Source organism: Rhinolophus ferrumequinum, chromosome X (assembly GCF_004115265.2).
Source record: "Rhinolophus ferrumequinum isolate MPI-CBG mRhiFer1 chromosome X, mRhiFer1_v1.p, whole genome shotgun sequence".
NCBI lineage: Eukaryota > Metazoa > Chordata > Mammalia > Chiroptera > Rhinolophidae > Rhinolophus > Rhinolophus ferrumequinum.
The window spans coordinates 5,758,946-5,783,030 of NC_046284.1; the positions used below are offsets into that span (position 1 = coordinate 5,758,946).

The 24,085-nt window shown below is 43.7% G+C and overlaps 1 protein-coding gene across 1 annotated transcript in view; it reads left to right on the forward strand.

The window, feature by feature from the left end:
- The first annotated feature begins 1,447 nt into the window (after positions 1–1,447).
- The window catches only part of MPP1 (MAGUK p55 scaffold protein 1), a 28,440-nt gene continuing 5,802 nt past the window's right edge, over positions 1,448–24,085 (forward strand). Inside the window, exons 1-7 of the mRNA XM_033115104.1 lie at positions 1,448–1,691; positions 16,746–16,889; positions 17,160–17,238; positions 18,149–18,234; positions 20,691–20,759; positions 22,168–22,364; positions 23,747–23,853. Of these exons, the coding sequence (XP_032970995.1) occupies positions 1,590–1,691; positions 16,746–16,889; positions 17,160–17,238; positions 18,149–18,234; positions 20,691–20,759; positions 22,168–22,364; positions 23,747–23,853 (784 nt within the window). The 5' untranslated portion in view covers positions 1,448–1,589. The remainder of the gene's footprint in view (positions 1,692–16,745; positions 16,890–17,159; positions 17,239–18,148; positions 18,235–20,690; positions 20,760–22,167; positions 22,365–23,746; positions 23,854–24,085) is intronic.

Genomic DNA, 24,085 nt, shown 5'->3' on the forward strand with positions numbered 1-24,085 from the left:
TTTCTCAGGTGGCTGCCTTGGAGAATGGCTTCTGGTTTCTTTTTCTTTTTTTTTTTTCCTAATGTTTCACTTTTTTTTTTATTAGTTTCAGGTGCACAAGACAAAGTAATACTTAGACGTTTATCATTTATCTCCCTCACACTGTGGATCCCCCACCCCCCATCCACTATCTCTCTGACATCGCACCGAGCCATCCCATTTCCACTGTCTCCACTCCCAATGCTGTACTCCGCCTCTTGTAAGTGTATACATACACATATATACATACATATATATAATATTATAGTTGGCATTCATTATTGTTCAGCTTCAGGTGTACAGTGCAGTGATCTTACATTGTCTTTTGATGAGTGAAAGTTCTTAATGCTACAGTCAAAAATCAATATTGTTTTATAGTCAACCATTTGTCTGCATTGTTTAAGAAATCTTTTTTCTATCCTAAAGACTAAAAGTTCTTTGCTGATATTTTCTGTCAAGAGCTTTAAAGTTGTGTTTTTGACATTTAAGTCCTTAATCTGGAATACATTGTGTGTGTGTGTGTGTGTGTGTGTGTGTGTGTGTGTGTGTGTTTGCCTTCCTTCTCCTTTAGGGTAAGCTTGGGGAAGGGAGCTATCACTCATATGAATTCAGCCTCTTTGCAGGCAAAGTGGGTGATCTGGCTCCAAACTCTTGCCCTTGGATTTTCTCCTGTTAGCTGAGTTACTGGAAGGTCCCAAATAGAGTACATAGAGTTATGAACTGCTTGTAATACTGTGAGGTTACTAGCTTGGCTTAAAGGGGGCCAGGTTTTCATCAGGTAAAGGTGTCTACAGACGCCTTAGTGGACAACCCTGAGTCCTGTAAGTCCAGTAAAAGTTTTGTTCAGAAAGACTGCTGTTTAACGCCACCAAGGTGTTAGGATGCTAAGGAATCCTACTCTGGGATTCCTAAGGAATCTCGGCTCCCTTTGCTCCCACTGATCCCTCAAAAATTTTGTGGCATTAACAGCAGGAGGTGTGGACTAAGACAAGGAGAAACAGTTTGCTGTTAGAGGCAGTCAGGTCTTCCGTCACTGAACAGCAATGTAAATGACGAGAGTACCAACAGCACAGGAGCCTTAAAGGCATTTTCGCAATGTCCTGTACCCGCATGCATTTATAGGTAGAGCCTGGAGTTGAAAGGGCGGCCGTCGCAGCCCCTGGAGACTTCCCTCCCATCCCCAGGAATTCGGCCAGGGTGTGGGCCGTGCACTCAACCGGCCCAAGGCTGGGGGCTGCTCCGCTGTTTTGGCGCGGTTTTCTTTATTCCTCGGAGCCCCTCTGGGATTCAGCCTCAGGGGCCGAGACAAGAGCTGCGCCTCCTAGTGGTCCTCAGGAGCCGGGTGCCGGGAGCCACGGGGGTCGGGCGTCGGCGGGTCCAGGGGCGGGGCGAGGGTGGCAGTGGGCGGGGCGAGGGCGGCAGTGGGCGGGGCGCCTGCGGGGTGGAGACGGGCCCTGCCGCACCGCCTCCGCCGCCTCCGCCGCCCCGCAGGCCCGGAGCCCTTGCACTCCAGCCTCCGTCCGACCCCTAGTCTCTGCGTCCCCGCGTCTCTGCGTCCCGGCACCGACAAGATGACGCTCAAGGCGAGCGAGAGCGAGAGCGGGGGCAGTATGCGTACGGCGCTCTCCGACCTCTACCTGGAGCACTTGCTGCAGAAGCGCAGCCGGCCGGAGGTGAGCGGGCCCCGGGGGTCCCCAGATCGCGGGGTGCGGGGCCAGGACTCGGGTCCAGGTGGCGCCACCCGCTGCAGGACCTCCCCTGGCTGCGGCCTTGTCTCCGGGGGTCCTGTCCCCAGGGGTCCTGTCCCCGGGGTGAAGGCCGAGGCGGCCAGCAGGGTGTGTGGACTTTGGGGGACGGTGGGTGGTTGCCCCCAGCAGCCCTTTTAGGTGGGAATCCGGAGAGGCCGAGGCCTGGACAGAGTGCTTATTAAGGTCAAGGAAACTTCTTCGTGGACGGAAATCAGGGTAGCAGAAAGACTTGAAGGAGCAGATCCAAGAGTAGGTCTACTTCGTGGGTGTAGAAATGCTTGTGTTTGGTCAGCAGAAAAGGTTGTAAAAGCCAACTGTCCCTCTAAAGTGCTCACTCACTGTCCCTCTGCATATAGGTAGGCAGAACCCCTTGTGCTAGTCTGCAAATGCAGTAGCCCTTGTGTATTTGTGGGTAGACAAGGAATGCAGGGATTTCAGAGGTAATTCTGCCCTCCTGATTCCTGTGATGGGCTGGAAAGACCTGTTAACCTCTGTCCTCAAAGATGCCACAGAGAAGGTTGGGCATTTTCTTCTTATCTCTCATAGTTCTGGGTGTGGGTTGGACCCAGCAAGGTAAGGCTGTTGCTCAGGGTCTCAGGCAGGGGCACAGCCACCAGAAGGCTCACTTAGTACCTCACTGTCTGGAGGCTGAGGCTGGCTCTGAGTTGGAGCTGTCAGCCACAGACCAGCAGCCCCTCCATGTGGCCTAGCCTTCCTCACAGCATGGTGGCCAGGTACCAATGACTGTCCACAGAGAGAGAGGGATGTGGGGAGAGAGAGCCAGGCAGATGTTTTGTTGCCTTTGATGACCCAGCCTCAGAAGTCGCAGCGTCACTCTCTTTCCTAGACTGCAAGATCTTCCAGATCACGCCTATTTCACACTCACTGTTTTTATTTTAAATGCCTTATGAATGAGTCCTCAGAAAGGTTTGCTGAATTAATAAATGACTGAGAGAAGGACATTAAAGATTTAGCATAACCTTCTGCCTTCACAGGTGAGGAAACTTAAGATCCCCGAGGCAAAGCAAACAGTAGAGCTGCAGACTCCGGGCTGGGTGGCATTATCTCAAGGAAAACACTGATAAACATGAGAACTGAGGCTGGAGTTTGTATCTGCAGATTCCAAGCTCAGTGTACTCTCTGCTTTGCCACATCACCACTCCTTTACACCGCCCTCAGTGCCGTGTTCACACCTGTCTATCGTTTCAAATCGCGATTGCAATAGTCTAGGATTAAACGATCTGTGGCATGAACAGGTGGGGAAGACACTTGTTATTCAGATGACAAGACAAAATTGGAAGTCATGGAGTGTAGACCCTAGAAGAGAACCAGGGTCTAAAACTACTTGGTTCCCCGGAAGCTTGGCTGTGTGATATTTTTTCTGCCCTATGATCAGCTCACTTGGCTGAGCCTTAGTTTTTTTCAAAATAATCTCTTTATTAAATTTACTTTTGGCAGCTTTATTGAGGTATCATTAACATACATGTAATTCATGAATTAAATTGTGCAGTTCGATGGATTTGACAAATGCATCCAGTCATGTAACTGTCACCAAAGTCATGATATAGAATATTTACATCACTCCAGAAAGTTCCCTCTTGGTACTTTACAGTCAGTCCCCCTGCCCTGGAAATCTGGAAACCACACTGCAAATGGATCTTCTTTCTGATACTATCCTTTTGCCTTTTCAAGACTGTCTTGTAAATGGAATCCTACTATGTGCCGTCTTTTTTCTAGCTGGCTCCTTCCAGTTGGCATAGGCTCAGCCCCACCTATAACTCCATGACCAGACCTTGGGTAAACCTTACGGGCAGGTTGAGATATTGTCTACCTTTTTGAAAGAGGCCCTATCACTCCAGGAGTTATGTTTGTGGGTACACCGTCTAAATAAACAGCAGTTTCTGTGAGGCTGTGAGTTTATCCTAAAATACTGGATGCAGTGTACGGGTTAGCCCGTTTATTTTGGTGTTATTAAAGGACTTGAAGAAGCTGAAATAAAAAAAAAACTTATTAAATTCCTGAATGAAATAGTATCCAGACCAGCCAAGGTGTGGACATCGGAGGGAGAATCTCCACCTGGTGACTGCTGTCTTGACCCCACGAACCTGCTGATTTTTATTTCCTCAGGTTCACCTTCCCTTTGGGGCTCTAACCGTCTTTGCTGCCAACACTAGGCTCTGCCTCTCACTCGCTGTGTGGCCTTGGGCAAGCTGCTGAAGCTCTCTGTGCCTTAGGTGTCTCTTTGTGAAATGGACCTGCTAGGAGGGTTGTGGTGATGTTTACCCGAGGTAACGCTTGTCAAGGACCTCAGATCTCACTGGGACATTGAACCACATGGGGACATCCAACATCTCTCTAAGAGATGTCTCCCTATCCTGGCAAGAAGCAAGAAAACCTGTGAGGAAGTTGTTGGCTGTAATGGAATTCATAAAATTATGTTGCTGCAGGCTTCGTTTAAAGGGATTGCTTTCTGTAAAAGTTCTAAAGACTCAAAACCCAAAGTTTCTCTTTTGACTGTAGTCCACATGTGATATTAAAAAAGTATTGTCAGTCGATCATTTTGCAATAGGTTTGAGCTGTAGCCTGTTTCCTGTGTTTAAGTAGTTCCTTCCTTGGAGAAACTGATTTCATAAGCTCTCTCTGGCCTTATTCTTTACAGTAGTAGCCATTAGTGCACATAAAATTGGTTCTAAAATTCCTAATGCTACTTTTCAGTCTTATTTGAAGCAGCACTTTTCCACGACCTGAAGCAGCAGGTCGAGAATCCCTGAAAATTCACTTGGCCCTATCTCACATCAAAAAATGACCTAACAAATAAGTCAGGCCCCAGGTGAGTTTCCACTAAGACCGGTCTGTTGATTCTTAGGCCCTGGGGTGCAGCATTACTCCACACTGGTTATCATTCGTTCTGGCCTACTGTGCACAGGTCTGGTGCCGAGGCTAAGACATAACTGAGGACTCAGGCAGGCGTAGGGTACTGAGAAGCTGTTGGAACCTGTGTCTTTTCACAAAAAGGATAATGGAAAATAAAGTGTGATTTTTCAAATTATTTAGTCCTCTCCCCACTTTCCCAGTACAGGGTATGGTCTCGGCCAGTGTGGCTCGATCAGTGCTCTTCCCTTCCAGGAACTTTGTGACCCCCTTTTTAAATTAAAGGACTTGGTATACCTTGCAGATAAGAATCTGGTGTCTTTGTGACCACTTGCAGGCTAAGTAGATTAGAGTTTTATCATGTAAATACTAGTCGATATTTTAAATTAGAGAAGATAACTTTTTCTAACTCATTTGTTCTCTAACACTGAATTAGCTATTCCGGGTCCAGATCAATTCCCCTTAAATCAGGGTTTTTCTGACCTTGGCAGTTTGAGTCTGGTAATTCCTGGTTGGGAAAAGTAATACCCACAGCCATCCCCAGTTGTAACAATCAAAAATGTCTTGAGACATTGCTAAACGTACCCTGGGGCAAGGGAGACAAGTCAGTTGACATTTCATTGATTCAGAGATTGTCCCCAGGCAGTGAATGGCTCAAACCTTTCAATGTTGCTAAAAAAAAAACAAACAGGAGGACTCTAAGTATGGAGTGTAGAAAGGTGGCGTGGGGAAGTGACCCCAGGGGTGGGGAACAGGAAGGAAAGCTCAGAGTTAGGGAACCAGAATACAACTTTCGCAGTGTGGAATTTTCTTTTCCATTCTTCACTTTTTTTCTTTTTTCTTCATATAAAGATATACGTGAGCAAAATACATATATACGTTTTTGCTCAAAAGCCACCTTTCCCTTCCTGCGAGGACTTTTCTGGACACTGTTTAAAATTGCAGCCTGCCCCCGCCACCCCATGTCTGCCTCATTTTCCTCCATAGCATGCATCATCATCTCTGAATATTCCGTCTATAACACACGGATTGAGTGCTCACTGGGATGCCCACTTGGGGAGGACGGTGTGTGTCTCTTAGTCGCTGCTGTACCCCAAGCACCTGCATACATCTTCCTGAGATGAGGACCAGTCCCCTCGGGAGTTCCAGCTCCTGTGGGGCTCAGCTTGCCCAAGCCGCATGGAGGGACAACCCTCCTGACACTTGGCCTCCAGTGACAGATGACAGTAGCAGAGAGTGCCCTGCGATTACTGTAGGGACGAACTTCCATTAATACCCCTGTGTGTGCTGTGCCTGCGTTCTCTCCTTGAACCCTCACAAACTCTGAAATCCATGCCCTTGATTTAAGTCCTGGAGTTGGAGACTTGCTAGTTCTTTAACTTCGGGCAACTTGCTAAAACACTTCACACAAAATGGGAATGAGGATTTCACGAAGGGTGTTCTGTACACAGTCCGGGTGCTGGTTTAATGGCGGTCTCTGGCTTTGCAGTCCTGTGCTTCTTTTTGTGTGGAGCTACTTGGGTTTCCTGTTTTCCTTCAGTGGAAGGAGAAGCCTTTGCCTGTGTACATAGTACACTGTCTAGATAAAGCGCGTTGGAAAAGGATCTTTAGAGACCTGGCCTTTGGATCGATGTATGTTCTCCAACGGATTTACTGCCTGCAAAACAATGCGCCTAGTTAATGTATAATTTTAAGAGAGAACTTGCCAGAAAGTCCTGGCTCTCAGGCCTTCCTCTTCCCTTAACTCTTTTCCCCAGCTCTTGTTGTTTGTTGTTAAATGGCGCTCATCCCTTTCATCTCTTTCTAAGAGTGCCTTGGAGCACTCTTGGTTTTTTCATAGTGTCTCTTGTTTTCTTTCCCCCAAAGTGGAACAAAATCTCGGGGGGCAAAGAGTGGGGTATTTGCATGCCCCTCGGCCCGGGCTGTAGCAGGCTGGCAGCAGTTGTAGGGCAGTTCCCGGGCTCTGCTGTCTTTGGTGATCACTACTTTCTTGGTGTGGGCCTTCTCCTACGTCTCTTTGCCACCGTGCAGCGGACAAAGAGCCTAACAGTAGGCTGAGCTATATTTCTTCTTTCCTATGTTTTGTCACTCATTTGTAATCGGAGAAAACGAGCTTTAACTACCCCTGCTTTATTCACCCCCACCCCACCCCCACCCTTCAAGCTTGTTTTTCATCTCTTTTTTAATCCCAACTTCCTCTGAGCAACTACCTCTGCCCTTTGAACCCCTTGCAGATGTTTCCTCCAGAGGGGGTTTCAGAGTCTCAGGCTTGCCACTCCAGCAGTTTGTAGGAATAAAAGCCTAGAAGCTGCAGAGCAAAGGCCTGCCCTGGACTGGTGGGTGGATGTTTCCTCCCCAGTGTCTCCTGAATCTGGGCAGTCACCTTTAGTCAGAGCCACCCCCTCTTGCCTTGTCATTGGTGGGGGGTAGGCCTACCATAGCCCTGGGGCTTCCCATGTCCACTGGAGATGAGGATAGGGGTTTTAAAGTTGTGAAGTGAACTCTGCAAAATGGAACCTAGTACGTTTGACCTTTAGTGTTTGTTCAACATTACTCATGTCACTCCCCAGTTACATGGTGGTGGTGTCAATGACTGAAGAATGAGCAGTATATGCATTGGTAGCCATCCATGTCATCAGTGAACGTTGAGCGAGCTCCTGGTAGAGTCAGGCACTGTTCTAGGTCCCTGGGTCCGTGAGTGAAGACAGCAGACGAAGAGCTCCACCTGTGTGGGACTGACATTCCAGAATAACAAAATAAACAAGTAACACATGCAGAGCACATTGGGACGCATTGCCAGCTATGTACGTCTGGATCAGGGAGTCAGGACAGGTGCTTGGTATGTAGCCCCAGGAATGCTTGAACAGGTGGGACAGACTGCAGTTGAAATTGTCAACCTGGACTAGTTAGTTATCCTGAGTCAAAGGTAAATCCCTTTCTCCCGAGCTCAGCCTGTGCCAGTTGCGCAGCGGACCCACTAGGGTGCAAGTTCATCCGGCAGAACTTGTGTCTGAATCCCGATTCTTCTGTCTGCGCCTCCCCCTGAAGGAAGAGCAGACGTCCCTTTGGACTGTCCCCAGGACTTCCTGTCTTCTTCTCGTCATTCCCCTGCAGGTGCCGTCCTCCTCACCATTCGGAAAACTTCTGTGAAGCTCCATTTGCTAGTTCTGAAGAAAGCTGACCACCTTGGTCTGTGTCCCTTGAGCACTTACAGTCTAAGGCAGTCTTAAACTTGATGGAGTATATCTTTCCTATTTATCATTTCTGTTGGGTACATGGATGAATGAAGGATTTCTCCTCATAGTAATGAGCTGCTGAAGGGCAGAGACCGTGACTTAACTATGTCAAGCTCTCCTGCACTTAATGTACTCTCGGACCCACAGATTGAGTTAAATGATCGCCTTTCCTCTGTGTGTGTGGGGACGTATATACACACAGACATCAAGTGTAGACGTACGTCTGCATAGCTCTGCTCCTAAATTTCTGTAGTGAGGAGATACAAGGGGCCAGCTGAAGGAGCGTGCTGTAAGGTGAGGTCAAGAAGAAGCTCGCCCTTCCTTGCCGAGTGAAGTTTCACTGAAGACAGGCCGGGGGTGAGGGCTAAGTAAGCTGGGTAGAGGATGTCTCAGGCAGACAGGGTGGCTCCGGGACAAGTTCACCATGGAGAAGATTGTGCTTTGCTTTTGGAAGCCTTACTTTTGTGAGTTGGTTCTTTAGTTACCACACTGGAGGCTTCCATTTACCTTAGTCATCACTTGTAACTTCTGGGTGAGTATGATAGTGAGTCTTAGTCATTGCAAAGGGCAAGGACTTGATGAATAAGCACTTTTGAAAAACCAACCTTTGGGATAGCAACTCTTGAACTTTTCTGACTGGAATGTGTTCTGCCTTGGGTAAGCTTTGCTGAGTCCTTTCTTTAAAGGCTGACGTGTTAAAATCAATCTTTGTGATAAAGCTGAATCAGAAGTTTATCTGCCTCTTCTAGGTACACTATCATGTAGGCTTCTCCCCCTCTCAAAGGTCATTTTGTATTCTGTGGACTAAGACTTTCTAATCTGTCATTATTTACAACATTATACGGGGGTCCACCAAGTCTGAAAACACATGTCAATCATCGTAAATGGCTTATTGGTGGTGGTACATTACAGCACACGATAAAATAATATGATCCATTTTCCAGACCTTATGGGCCACCTGTATACTGCTATAGTTACCAACACACACCTTGGTCTATGTCCCTTGAGCACTTACAATCTGATAACAGACTGTAATACAGACTGTATACAGCAGTTGCTGATAAACCCAGAAAATGAATTTCCGAGTTTGGTTTTCAGCTTTCTCAGCCCTGCAGTTACTGTTGATAAGAGATTCATAAGCCAGGGTCAAGGAAAGTCCTGAGTTTTATTGCATGCTTTGCATTAGAAATGTGAGATTTGAGCTCATCATATTTTTTGCAGCAATTATTCAATCAGTGCTCCTTGAATTCCTCATTCTGTATACTTGATCTGTAATATATGTACATGGCAAAACCATGCAAACAGTACCAATGATTAATTTAAGAGAAGGAATTCTTCCTTCCCACCTGATGCTGCTTTTACTCTGTTTTTTAATTGATGATAAAATATATTATATTATTATATTATTAGTTTCAGGTACCTCTGTTGTTGTTTTTTTATTCCACTTAGAGAGATATTTGGTCCCCTGCCCTTTAAATGAATCTGTGGCTGCAGCAACCTAGCTTTGAAGAGTTTTAACCACATGGTCCCAGGTCACCATGGGCAGTGCTTTGAGGGTCTGTTTGGTCACTGTGTATCATGGCTTCTTACTTCTCCATTCCAGAATAGGAATGGGAAACTCAATGGATCATATTATTTCAATCTCATAGTCTGAAAACTGATCCTGTATACTGCATATTTCTCAAGAATCTGTTGCCTGTACTCATTCTTTGATACCAAGCTCTTTTAGTTATAGTTCTATGGTTGCAAACAAGTGCTTGCCAGCCATTCTTCTAGTTATTTCATGCAATAAGTTCAACTATGTCTACTAGGAGCTCAGTAGCAGTACAGTCTCAAATCATGGAACTGACATTTGTATGCTGTGTCAGTGTAGTTCTGTGTCATTTTATCACATGTAGATATACGTAACCACCACCACAATCAAAGAACTATTTCATTACCACAAAGACCTCCCTGGTGCTACCCCTCTATTGTCACATCTCCCCTCATTCCCACCATCCCTAACCCTTGGCAACCACTAACCTGTTCTCCATCTCTATAATTTTGTCATCACAAGAATGTTATAGAAATGGAATGATATATAGTATGCAACCTTTTGAGATTGGCTTTTGTCACTCATCAGAATGCCTTTTAGATCCATCCCAGCTTGTTGTGTGTATTAATAGTTTGTTCCATTTTATCGCTGAGAAGTTTTCCAGGGTATGGATGGACCACAGTCTGTTGAACTGCTCACCTATGTTGTAGGCCATTCTGGTTGTTTCCAGGCTTTGGTATTATGAATAAAGCTGTTATGAACTTTCATGTACAGGTTTTGTGTGAACATTTCTTAAGAGTGCCCAGCTCTCTTCCCAAATGGCTGGACCATTTTACATTCCCACCAGCAGTGGATGAAATTCAGTTTGTTTGCATCCTCCCCAGCATTTAGTGTTGTCACTGTTTTTAACCTTAGCGATTCTGACAGGTGTATCATGGTATCTCATTATGGTTTTAATTTGCATTTCTCTCTGATGGGTAATGATAGTGAACATCTTTTCATAGCCTCATTTGCCATCTTCCCTCGCATATCCCTTTAGTGAAATATCTGTTCATGTCTTTTGCTCATTTTCTGATTAGATACTTTTTATTATTGACTATCGAACATTCTTTATATATTCTAGATACTAGTCTTTTGTTGGATATGGATTTGTTAATGTTTTTTGTTGGTCCATAGCTTGTCTCTTGATAACCTTCATACATGCTTTCACAGAGCAAACGTTTTTAGTTTTTAAGAGTTCTAAGTTATCAATTTTTCCTTTTATGGATCGTGCTTTTGGTGTTAGGTGTAAGAATCCTTTGTCTAGCCCTAAATCCTGACAGTTGTCTCCTATTTTTTTTTTGGTAAAAAGTTTTAAAGTTTTTCATTTTACGTTTAAGCCCGTGATCCATTTTATAAAGTGTGCGGTTTAGGTTAGTGTTTCTCTTTTTGTCTGTGGATTTCCGATTGCTCCAGCACCATTTGTTGCAAAGCCTACCCTTCCTCCATTGAATTGCTTCTTCTCCACCTTTGTCAAAATCAACTGGGCATGTCTGTGTGGGTCTATTTCGGGGTTCTCTATTGTGTTCCACTAATCTGTGTGTCTATGCCATGCAGTCTTGATTACTTGTAACTTTTTAAATCTTGAAACTGTGTACACTGAATCCTTCTACCGTTTTAGCTATTCAAGAGCCTGCGCCTTTCCATCCCATACATGATTTTTTAAGTCATTCAGAGGTGCTTTTAGTGTAACCTATATGGATCAGGTGAGGGAAGCTGCTTGTGTATGAGGAAAAGAACATCTCAGGTGCGATACAATCAGGAGTCAACACTTGGCTCCTGCACCAGAAAGCACTAGGGAATGACCTGGACAATGGCGCGCCCTTCTGCAGCGGCAGCCATTCCTCAGCCCCACCCAGCAGCTTTATCCTACTTGTTGCTTATCCCAGTTCTCCCGGATCTTGTTTGGGATGGCAAGATACCCAACTCAGTTCTTTTGTCAGCCCCTTTTGCAGCCTGGGATCATCACGTTCTGCAGTTCTGGCTGATGGGACATGAACAGTTGTCCACTGGAGAAGTTCTGGGACAGAGGCCACTGTCCTGGCCCCTTTTCCTTCTTCCTGCCCTGAAAGTGGAGGTGAAGGCTGGGTCGGCAGCTTTTCAGGAGATGTTTTCATCCCAAGCCCCATTTCTTTCTTTGTCTGTACGGGGACTTCGGAGCCCCAGACTGTTGAGAACTGTGACACAGTTCTCCCCGCCCGTTCCTCCTCTGTGCACATTCCAGGCTCTGCTCCCTGAACTCTGCTTGATTGATGACCATTCCCCCATCTGCTTTCCATCTTTGAGAAAGTTACTGAAATCTCTCATCCCTGATGACTTCCTCATGTGTTCTTTTTGTGTGTGTTTCTATAATATTTCCTTCTCCCCTTCGCTCTCATTTAAACAGGGTCTGGGGTGCACACAGGCACTTAGGCTGCCAACTTGAACCCGAATCACAATCACTTACGAACAGTTTATCTTGCCACACTAGAGAGCATTGTACTTTGTAGAGCTTTTAGGAATAATAGATTTTCATTCGCCTGTATAGAAATTAGTTGAAACTGAAAGGATGCGTGAAATTTTGAACGCTGAACATTTTCTTTAGCAGTGTTCTTCCAAATTCTCAATGTATGTCAGTACCCCCCTACAGATAGATTTGTAAGGGAAGTACCGAGAGGTGAAGGAGTTCGCCCAGAGTTACCCAGCTGTTAGTTTAAAGAGTCAGGACTCAAACCTGAACAGATTGTATGTATTGCTGCTAAAAGGTATGCCTACGATTTATAACCTGTGCTGTCTTTTTTCACTGACTGATTTCTTTTTTTAAAGTAATACATGCACACAGTAAATAATTTGAAAGATTTAAGTGGCTACACGGTGAGTACAACTCCCTTCTCACCCCATCCGATAGTCACCCAATTTTCCTTCCTAGAAGCAACCACTGTTGTCTGTCTCCTTCCAGAGATAGCTTATGCATTTACAAGCAAATATGAATATATTCATTTTCTCACTGTTTATGCTGATGGTAGCATACCTTTCCTCACTGTGGTTTTTTTTCCTCTTAACAATATATTTTCAAGGTTAACCTCAGAACCCCCTTTTCATTGCTACATAGTGTCTGTGTGCCGGGACCCGTAAGATGCAGTGTGAACTATATTATTGGGTCATCCACTGCAGAGAACGTTGAAGTTATGTGGAGTTGTGTGTTTCCAGGTATCACAAGTCAGATTTCTAAACACAACCCTATCTTAGACATTTCTGTTTTAATAGCAATGCCATATGACTCAGTGTCATGTGAGTCTAGTTGCTACACAAAGCAGTTTCTCTTTCTTGGTACTTCCCCCATTTGAGGCCACTCAATAGCTAACACTACTTCAGATGTCACCATCTTATCAGAGTTTCTGCTGACCTCTTAGAAAGGATGAAGCAAATTAAAATATCTTAAGAGACATATGTCCTTCCACAAGCCTCTAGCCTCCTTGTCTCTGATCTTCCAGTTCTTTTCCTAGGCCCTTGGGTAGGTCATTGGGCACTTCTCAGGAATGAATGAATGAGTAGATATAGATAGATAGATAGATAGATAGATAGATAGATAGATAGATAGACAGATAGACAGACAGATAGATAAATACCCATTTCTCCTTCCCCGCAAAGTGGATGCCAAGGTGCACCACCCACAGCCCCACCATCTTTGAGAGACACCCCTGGGTATGGCTGGAATGCAGCTGCCATCCATCTTCAGCTTGTACTCCAATACTGAATTGACCCTTCCATCAACCATCCTCGGCCTGTTCCCCCTCCTCCATATTGTTTTTTATTTTATATTTTATCTGGGGTGGGGGGCACTTTTAGAGGTTTCCACTTGGCCTTCCCACTGTGATAGTGCTTACCCTAAGACCTGGGCTACTTCAGCATTGACAGATTAGAAAGACAAGGAAGAACCAGCTAAGGAGACTGAGAAGGAGCATTTCAAGGAGAAAAGAGTGACCACCTGCGAGATGCATAACCTCAGTCTAATCATGAGAAAACACTGGACAAACACAAATTGAGAGACAGTCTACAAAACAGTATCCCTGTCCTCTTCAGAAATGTCAGGGTCATGAAAGACTGAGGAACTTTTCCAAATTCAGGGAGACTAAAGAGATGTACAAACTGAATGCAGTGCATGATCCTGGATTGGATCCTGGTGTGAGAAAAGAAAATATGAGTATATAGCTATAAAGGATATTATTGGTACCGTTAATAAAATCTGAATATGAACTGAGGACCAGGTGAGAGTATTGTATCAATGCCAAATTTTCATTCTTGAGAATATTTTTGTTCTTAGAAAACACACAGAAGCATTTATGGGTTAAGGAGCACGATGTGTTTGGATTATGATCAAATGATTCACAATTTAACTTTTATAATCTTTTTAAACTGCTGCGATGATATGGCCACCCACACGGCTACATGTGTGGGAGTGGAATGACTGGGCATGAGGGTTCTACTTCCCTGCCCCACGGTTTGCCTTTTCACTGTCTTAATGCCATTCCCCCCACCCCGCAATATTTTTTTAATTTTATTGGGGAATATTGGGGAACAGTGTGTTTCTCCAGGGCCCATCAGCTCCAAGTTGTTGTCCTTCAATCTAGTTAGTCGTGGAGGGTGCAGCTCAGCTCCTAGTCCAGTCGCCGTTTTCAATCTTTAGTTACAGGGGGCGCAGCCCACCATCCCATGCGGGAATTGAACCGGCAACCTTGTTGTTGAGAGCTCGCGCTCTAACCAACTGAGCCATCTGGCCGCCCCCGGCCCCCAATATTTTGTTTGAAAATTTTCAAACTGAAAAGATGAAAGAATTTTACAGTAACACCTATTAGCCACACCTCCTAGATTCTACCGTTGACATGTTGCTGTGTTTGCTTTATCACATATCTATCAAAAAAACATCCATCTAGCCACATTTTTTTGCATCTTAAAATAAGTTGCAGACATGAGAACACTTCACCCCTAAAAGCTTTAGCATGTGTATCATTGCCTAGAGTTCAATATTTCTTTATGGTACTTTTTTATTATTATTTTGAGGTATAATTTACATACTGAAATCACTGGATGAGTGTTAACAGATATGCACACCTATATAATCCAAACCCCTGTCATGATGTAGAACATTACCAGCACCCCAGAAAGTTCTCTCATGCCCCCAACCAGCCTATCCCTTCCCGTCCCATCAGAGGCAACTACTGTTCTAATTTTTTTTTACTGTAGTTTTGCTTGTTCTGAAATGTCATAAATTGTATCATATAGTATGTAGTCTTCTGCATAAAACTTCTTTCACTCAGTGTAATGCTTCTGAGATTCATCCATGTTGCTACGTGCATTGGCAGATTGGTCATTTTATTGTCGAGTAGTGTTCATCGTACGGATGTCCTACAAGTGATTTATGCATTGTCCTGTGGCTGAATACCTGGGTTGTTTCTGCTTTTCAGCTACTATGAACAAAGCTGGTATGAATATTCACGTACACGCTTTTGTGTGGGCATATATTCTTTCTCTTGGGTGAATACTTAGGAGAGGGATGGCTGGCACATAGGATAAATGTATGTTTAACTTCCTATAAGAAATTGCCAAACTCTTTTCCACAGTGGCTGCACCATTTAGCATTCCCCCTGGTAGTGTATGAGAGATCCAACACTTGGTATCATCTATCTTTTTCATTTTAGCCTTCCTAGTGAAGGTGTAGTGGTCTCCTGTTGTGGTTTTAATTTGTATTTCCCTGATTACAGTGATGTTGAGACCTTTTTCATGTGCTTATCAGCTATTCACATGTCATCTTTGGTGAAGAGTCTGTTCACATCTTTTGCCCATCTTTTCATTGTTTGTCATCTTGTTACCGAGTTTGTAAGAGGTCCTTTTATGTTCTGGACACAAGTCTTTTGTCAGATGGAAGTACTGCAAGTTTGTACTGTCAGCCTCTGCCACGCGTTTCTCATTTCTTAAGTGTCTTTTGGTGAGACATTTTTAGTTTTCCTGAAGTGAATTGTTTGCTTTTATGATTATTGTTCTCTGTGTCTACTAAACCTTTGCCTACCTCAGTGAAGTTTTTAAATGAACAGATATTCTTAATTTTAAAATATTTATCTCTTTAGTTTTCATTTTATAGTTAGGCTCTTGTTGTATGTAAGACGTTTTTTCCCACTCCAATGTTATGAAGGTATGCTGTTTTCTTCTCAAAGCTTGGTTGTTTTACCTTTCACTTTTGGAGCTATAATCCATCTGGAATTGGGATTTGTATATAAAATGACGTGGGATTCACCTTTATTTTTCCCACATGCTTATCTGATTGATCCAGCACCATTTATTACAAAGACTATGCTTTCGCCTCTGCACTGCAGTGTCACCTTTATCATAAGCCAGCTGACCACGTATGTGTGCATTTGTTTCTGCACTTTGGAGTCTGCTACACTGGCCTTTTAAGAAAGAGGTCTTGCTATCTAGTAGTGTAAGTTGTCCAGCTTTGCTGTCATCAAGATTGGGGGGAAGGGGTCACAGTGGAGATGTCCTCTTGCGTTGGTGGGATGGGTAGTGGTGATCTCATCTAGATGTAGCCGCTTGGTTTGGGTTGGTATTATTGTTATCACAGGCCAGGGGCTGGCCCTAAGTGCCTAATCCTCCAGATAGAACTCCTTTATTGTCTAAGAGCTGATTTGTGAGAGTCTGATGCTAACCTGAATCACATTTACTGCTGTGTGACCCGGAGCATCCAGAAAGAAAGAGGGAAGAGAGCCACTGAGTCGCATGCTCCCCAGTGCTCCTGTCCCTGGACAAGCACTTGTTGGAATGGGAAAGGCCGTTGTCATCTGTGCTCACTTTTCCCCTTTATTGATGCATTCTTAGTGCAGTTTTTCCCTCTGCCTCCTCCCATTATGAGTTACTTCCACTCTGGATCTTTGCTGTGGAGTGTGTGCATGTGTGTGTGTGTGTGTGCGCACCATGTACGTACTCAGCCCCTTACCAGAAACCCCTGGGGCCCAATGTGCAGTAGAAATCAGACTTTTTTGAATTGTGTTATGTTTTCTGTAATTCCCCCAGCAGGGTCCAGGGCAGCACCCTGTAAACCAAACACATTAATATTTCTGCAGCAAACTGTATAAACATGTCTAATAAGTTGGATAAGTAAAGCTTCCAAACAGCTTCACATCAATTCAAATGAGATTGGATGCCAAACCTATGAAATAAATGTTGCGTTTCAAGACCTTTGGATTTTAACATTGTAGTTACAGACTGTGATGGTGGGCCTTTGCTGTTCATTTCATACATTGCTCTTTTGTTTTGACCTGATAGGCCATGTCGCACCAGTTGAATGCCATGACCGAGGACATGTATACCAATGGGTCTGCTGCCCCAGGTAGCCCTACCCAAGCTAAGGGGCAGGAGGTGCGGAAGGTGCGACTCATACAGTTCGAGAAGGTCACAGAGGAGCCCATGGTAATCCCTTGTCATATTTTCACCCACTGCCTACTCTCAACCCCGTAAGTCACTGGGCTACAAGAGGAAACTCAGAAGGCAGCTTTCCTATGGTCGCTCTGTCTCCATCTCTAGCTCCTCCTCAAAGCAGGCTTCATGCCCATTCTAGTTGAGGAACACCCCAGGTATAGATGGAAAATATTTCACCTGAGAAATTGCCTTCAATTGTCTTAAAGATAACCTCAGAAAGAACCTAAAATAAAGCTGACTGAACCATTGTCTTCATTTCAGGGAATCACTCTGAAGCTGAATGAGAAGCAGTCCTGTACAGTGGCAAGAATTCTTCATGGTGGCATGATCCATAGACAAGGTACTCTGTAGGGCCCTACTTTGTGTTTCATTCACCTCAGTGGTGTGGGACATGAAGATTGTAATCTTTAAAACTAGGAGCATTCGGGCGTGTGTGCCAACAGATTGTTTGTGGCTTAATGACTGTCTCTTTAGAATAATCAACTGATAAGATCTTCATAGGAATTGCCCAGGGCCACCATCTCTCCCTCTGAGCATTTCTTATACACCTGTTTATATATACTGGTATTTTTCCAGTTAGTTAATAGTTGAACAATTACTGTATGCAACCCATTGCATTAGACTTTGAATACATAGTGGTGAAGAAAACAGACTGTCTCTACCACCTGGAGCTAACAGTTAATTTGAGAAATTAGACATTAAACATTTCCTACCCCATTCGTTCTTACCGTTTTATGTTGAGTTTTGTATTTAGGGTGGCACAAATATTGGTGAGCACACTTCACATAGAATCTAAACATTGATTAACTTTACCATTAGGTTAGCATTTTGGGGTCTTAGCTAAACAACAAAGAAACATCAAACTTGTTGGTGAATGAGGAGTACTGCATTCTTTGCATTGCTCTGTTATTCTTTTTAGTATGTGCAGGTGTATCATAGCCTCCTGGGATCTGTAGCTACTCCAATTCCAGGGAACTTTGAGGACGAGGTGCTTTTATTCTGCTGTTGGAATACTGAGGTCAGGGAGGATGAGATAGTCTTAAAGTGTCAAGCGCTTACCTCGATACATCCCTGAAAGGAATCAAAAGAACATGCATGGTTGAATGTTTTCAGTCCTGAGGATTTTACACGCAGTCATTTGTATAATATTCTCTAGATTGTGGTTTCTTTTCTGTGGTATCTTGAGTTACATCGGCAGCTCTTGTTTGAATGTTTATTCTTCTGTGGACTGATTTTTCATTTCGTGATAGGCTCCCTTCACGTCGGGGATGAGATCCTAGAAATCAATGGCACAAACGTGACTAATCACTCAGTAGACCAGCTGCAGAAGGCGATGGTGGGTATTTGTTATGCCACTGTCTTCCTGAAGTGTGGCTCCACATTGACATCAGCGTACCTCATTTTTCTGTAAAAGTATTAGTATCTCGTGCAGGAGACTGTCACCATTACTATCCTTTATTCTGTGCAAGAAATAAGTGTTCTCTGCTTTTGTTTAGTAAACTTCTAAAACATGACAAATAACCCACAGCATCTGTCTAGAAAGAACATTGGACTGGGCGTCAGAAGGCCTTGGTCTTTAATGGCAGCTCTGAATCCCCGCCTTACTTTATTCTAGCCCTGGGATTTTGAGCAGGGCAATGAACTTCTCTAAGTCATCTGTGAAGTGAAGATAACAATCCCTATCCTATGTCACAGATTTGTCATGAAGAGCACATAAGATATTATAATGAGAAGTTGAGTGTGCTGTTTAGATTCAATTGATATTTGTTGAGCACCTACTATGTGCCAGGCATTGTGCTTGGTGTTAGTGTTGGCTCTCATATTTGCCCCTCCAGATTCTTCACCATCCTTCTCCGCCCCTACATACACTAGAGCTTGTTCCTGTAACCAAAGCATTAAAAACCCCATCTGGTGCTTGGGTGTCATTGGCCACCACTGGCAGGAGCCACACCTTAGGCACTGGGGAGTGAGGTGCTAGGGTACCTGCCAGGGAATGAACCAGATAACAGCAACTTGCAGGGGGAAGTGTCATTTGAACCAAAATGTCGTTTTTCACTTGAGACAGAGATGAGGAAACTGAACCATGGATAGTTTTGAAACTTGCTCATGGTCATGTGACTGGAATTAGCTTTAATCAAAACTCCTTGCTTACACTTCTGCTTCTGACCAAGATGAAGAAAGGGGACCATATTTCCCCTGCCTCTTGAAATGACCGAAATCCTAAATGTCCATGCACCTAACGACAGAGTTTCAAAAATAATAATTCAAGCAAAAACTGGTAGAACTACAAGAAGAAAACTATAAATCCATGATTATAGTCCAATATTTCAATATCTTTCTTTTAATAGTCGACAGACCAAATAGCCAGAAAATTAGTGAGAATACAGAAGCTGCAAACAACACTATAAACCTATTTGACCTAATATACAGAACACTCAGAACACATATTGTTCTCAAGTGCACATGGAGCATTCTCCAGGATTGATCATAAAACACACCTCAGCAGATTTAAAGGATTCAAATCGTACAAAGTGTGTTGTCCAACCACAATGAAATTAAATTAGAAATCCAAAACAGAAAGATATTTGTAAATCCCTAAATATTGTAAATTAAATAACACATGTCTAAAGCCCACAGGCCACAGAAGAGAAATCACAAGGGAAATTAGAAAATACCTTGAAGTGAATAAAGATGAGAACACAGTGTATCAGTTTGTGGAATGCCGCTAAAGCGTGCCGAAGTTGAAGTTTAGAGCACAAAATGCCTATATTAGAAAACAAGAAAGGTCTCAATTGATGGCCTCAGCTTCCACCTTAAGAAACTAGAAAAAGGGCACATTAACAAAATAAGGGATAAAGACTATATGTTCATCTCCATAGATGGCAGAAAAGGCATTTGACAAAATTCAACATCCTTCTATGATAAAAACTCAACACAATAGGTATAGAAGGAACATATCTAAACATAATAAAGGCCACATATGAAAAACGCACAGCTATTCAATGGTGAAAAGCTGGAAGCAAAGATCAGGAACAAGAGAGTAGAATTGCTATCTTTTGGAAAAGTGATTTGAGGCTAGCTATTAAAATGTTCTTACCCTTTGATTCTGCATTTCCACCATGGTATTCTATAAAAAACAAAATGCAAATATGTAAACACATATGTTCAAGCATGTCTATTGCAGCAGATTGTAGTGAGAAAAAAAAAAACTGGCACTAATCGTAATGCCCAGTGATCAGGAAGATGGCTGAATAAAGTTTGATACAGCCATAGTGTGGAATGCTTCATAGCCATTAAAAAAGAATGAATGACATCTTCATGCATGGATCCAGAAGCACATCCATGAAGTAAAGCAAGTTATAGCGTAATATATATGTAAAATCCCATTTCTATTGAAAACAACAAAAATGCATACATATGAATATGTATATATGTGTAAACGTTTATAAATGTTTTATTGGTGTGGAGAAAGATGTGGATATATGTGGGCCAGGGTTCATTTTAGGTACTTCTAGGTAGTTCTTGTGGTCAAGTGTGGGGAGGAGGGGAAATCCTTAGATTTTTCTTCATTATTCTTTGTACGCCTCCGTGTTGTTACACTGGTTTATGGGGCACATGACACTTGTATTGATGGAGGGAATTGTCCAACAGATTTTCAAAGTGTAAAGTAAAGATGGCTGCTGGGGAAGAAAAACACATGGGACTTTTGAGGGGGGAAAATTAGTTTATGAAATTCCAAATCATCCAAGTTATTTTTCCTTAAAATTTTATTTCCCCTTTCTTTTTCAACAGAAAGAAACCAAAGGAATTATCTCATTAAAAGTAATTCCCAACCAGCAAAATCGCCTCCCTGCACTACAGGTAGGTAGCGCCATTTTCTCTGCAGTGATAATAGCAGAATTCAGGCCCAGTGTTGAGATTTAATTGAAGTGATGTGATTCAAACTTTTAAGTTCTAAATATCTCACAAATGTAACCGCCTGGTGCTCTCTAAACTAAGCTAGCATCCATTACAAACAGGCAGGCCTTCTTTCTGACGACTAGCATGGTTGGCACCTTGCTGACTATTTGTAATGCATGTGAAAGGAAAAGGTAATCTCCTTATTCTCTAACCCCAGAGGAAAATGGGCAAAGAGAACAAGAGATCATTCACAGGAGGAAAAAAGCAAATGGCTTTGAACATGTGAAAAAACATCCAATTTTACCAGTCATCAAAGAGAGAAATAGCTTGGATAGGGCCTTCACAGATGAATGTAGAAGTTGTTTTTGTTTTTGTTTTTAAATAACTGAAGCTTCTATTGCAGATTACTAACATAACAAGTTCAGGGTCTTTAATATCTATATGAGTGTTCATATTTTCAATTTCTTGTTCTGTCACTTTTGGTACATTGTGTTTTTCAAGGGATTTCTCAAATTATGTGAAATTATTCATGAAATCTTATAACCTTTTAAACATCTCTTGGATCTCTGATCTCTACTGGGAAATTGTATCGTCTCTATTTTCTTAATCAGCCTTGCTAGGGTGTTCTTAATATCATGAATCTTCAAAGAACCAATTTTGCCTTTGTGGATCCTGTCAATTCTATTTTCTGTTTCACTTGTTTCTGCTCTTTGTTCTTTCTTTCTTTGGGTTGGATTTGCACCCGTAATCTTCCTACCTGAGGTAACCAGTATGGAATTCTGATACAGTTTCTTCTAGTGTTTTTTTCTATGTATAGATAAATACTTTTTTAAAATGTCAAGTATACTAAATACTGTTTTTTGTTTAATGATATTCTCATTTAATGTTATATCAGCAGCATTTTACAAGAGTATTAAAAATTATTCTATAAATTGATTTTTATGGGTGCATTGTCATATATTCAATAGATGACCATAACTTAACTAAATTCCCCATTCTTGGAAAATTAGGTCATTTCCATAGTTCACTCTTAAATAACGCTGTGGTGAACATACTTATCCATACATTGTAACTGACAACATTGCATAGAAGTGGACTGTGGGATCAAGGGGTATCAGCTCAGACCCAGTAAACAAACATGTTGACCCAGAAAGGCATTTCATACCTTGTTGGCGGGTTCAGGTCTGACCCCTCCACAGGCACAACAGTAACTAGTTCCAGTCACTCCAGCTCCCCCTCCATTCTTGCCTTCGTGTCATTCATTCAATCCTGACCCTACTTATTTACAGCAGAACTTTCTACTTTAGTGTGTCGATGCTGGTGTTTCTCTTGAAGCTGCCACTGCAGGTCCCCTTGCCTTCTTTTCCAGATGTTCATGAGAGCGCAATTTGACTATGATCCCAAAAAGGACAATCTGATTCCCTGCAAGGAGGCGGGACTGAAGTTTGTCACTGGGGACGTTATCCAGATCATCAACAAGGATGACAGTAACTGGTGGCAAGGGCGGGTGGAAGGCTCCTCCAAGGAGTCAGCAGGACTGATTCCCTCTCCTGAGCTGCAGGAATGGTGAGCCAATTTTGTACAGGTGGGGTTTTGCAGATGGAATGTGCCTATGCCTGCCACAAATACTGCTTTAACTTCAAAACTCTGTCATCTTGTGTGTGGTGTCTGTTTCTGGACCAGGCCAGCTTCCTTGGCCTAATGGATGCGGTGAGGGAGTCGGGGGTGGACAACAGTGAGTTGACAACCTCGCTGGCAGGCCTTTACAGGAAAGGAGACCTGAATAGCTCTTCATTCATCTGTGGGCCTCTGTTTCCTCAAATGCTTTCCCTATGGTTACTTGCTTTGAGTGGCAGTGCTGAGAAGGTATCTTCTGAGGCCCGCAGAAAACAGTCAAATTTTTCATATGTGTCCTTTATGCAAATTCCCAGTACATAGAAAATGAGGTGAGAATCCACATTTATTGTTCCGATCTGCTTATCTGATTGACCCAGCACCATTTATTATAAAGACCATGCTTTTCCCACTGCACTGCAGCATCACCTTTATCATAAACAAGCTCAGACAGGTGGGTGCCAGGCCCAAAGCCCTCTGCCAGCTGCCATCCAAACTAATGCAGGGATGGCTTACAGGGTTCACCCAACTCCCTCATGTTCTTATGTGGGTGTTCAAACACCTGGCAGTGGAAATGTGTCCAGGAAGCGAACCCCCACTGCGTCCTCCCATCGAAGCAGCCTGACCATTCCAGCTGGGCTTTTTCTACCTCTCTCTTTGCAGAGCCCTCAGCTCTAGTCACCCCAAATCCAAGCGCAATACCGAGAATACCATGTACACATTGGCTCACATGATTCGTCCTACATTCTGGTCTATAAACCCTACTCATCACAGACCCAGAGCTATCTACACACGAGAGAAGCTGAGAGAAGGGGAATGGGAGATGGAGGAGTGCAGGATAAAGACAGAGAAGAAGAGAGAGAGACAGAGACAGAGAGGTTGAGTGGGTGCTGACACAAACAGAGAGTGAGAGGCTTAGAAAGAGCGGGGTATAAGAGAGATTGAAGAGGAGCGACGATAGGTTATGAAAGAGAGACACACACGGGGAGTAAGGGGGAGGGAGACAGATACATACAGGCACTAAAAAGAAAGAGACAGGCTGAGAGACACACGGAAAGTGAGGGGCTGAGGGAGAGTGGGGGAGAGGATAAGAGTGAATGGAGACAGTGTTAGAGACACACAGAATGAGTGGCTGGCAGAGGGTGAGAGAGAGGAGAGGCGTGAAGGACAACATGAGGGTTTTTGGTAATTACAAAGGGACGGAGGCAGAGCAGTTTGGAAGTTTAGTGTAGAAGGGAAAGAGGGTCACCGAGCCCTGTCACAGCACAGACGAACATTCCTGGGGTTTTTACACCGAGGGTCCGCTGACATCCTTGGTCATCTTTTCTTACCAGGCGAGTGGCAAGTGTGGCTCAGTCTGCTCCGAGCGCAGCCCCGAGCTGCAGTCCCTTCGGAAAGAAGAAGAAGTACAAAGACAAGTACCTTGCCAAGCACAGCTCAAGTAAGCTTCCTGGGCCTCCTGTCTGCAGGCTCCTGGCAGCAAAGGGGAGATGGTGTGGGGCACAACGGGATGTACGTTATGCAGAAAGCATGCTGTTCAGGTTTTCTTTTATTGCATCCATCCTCCCAAGCTCACTGCGATGAGTGAGACAACGCCAGTACATGGAAAGGAAGGCTAGTGGTCTGCTCACACCTGCTCATCATCCTCACCCCTCGGGTAACCAACTGAACAG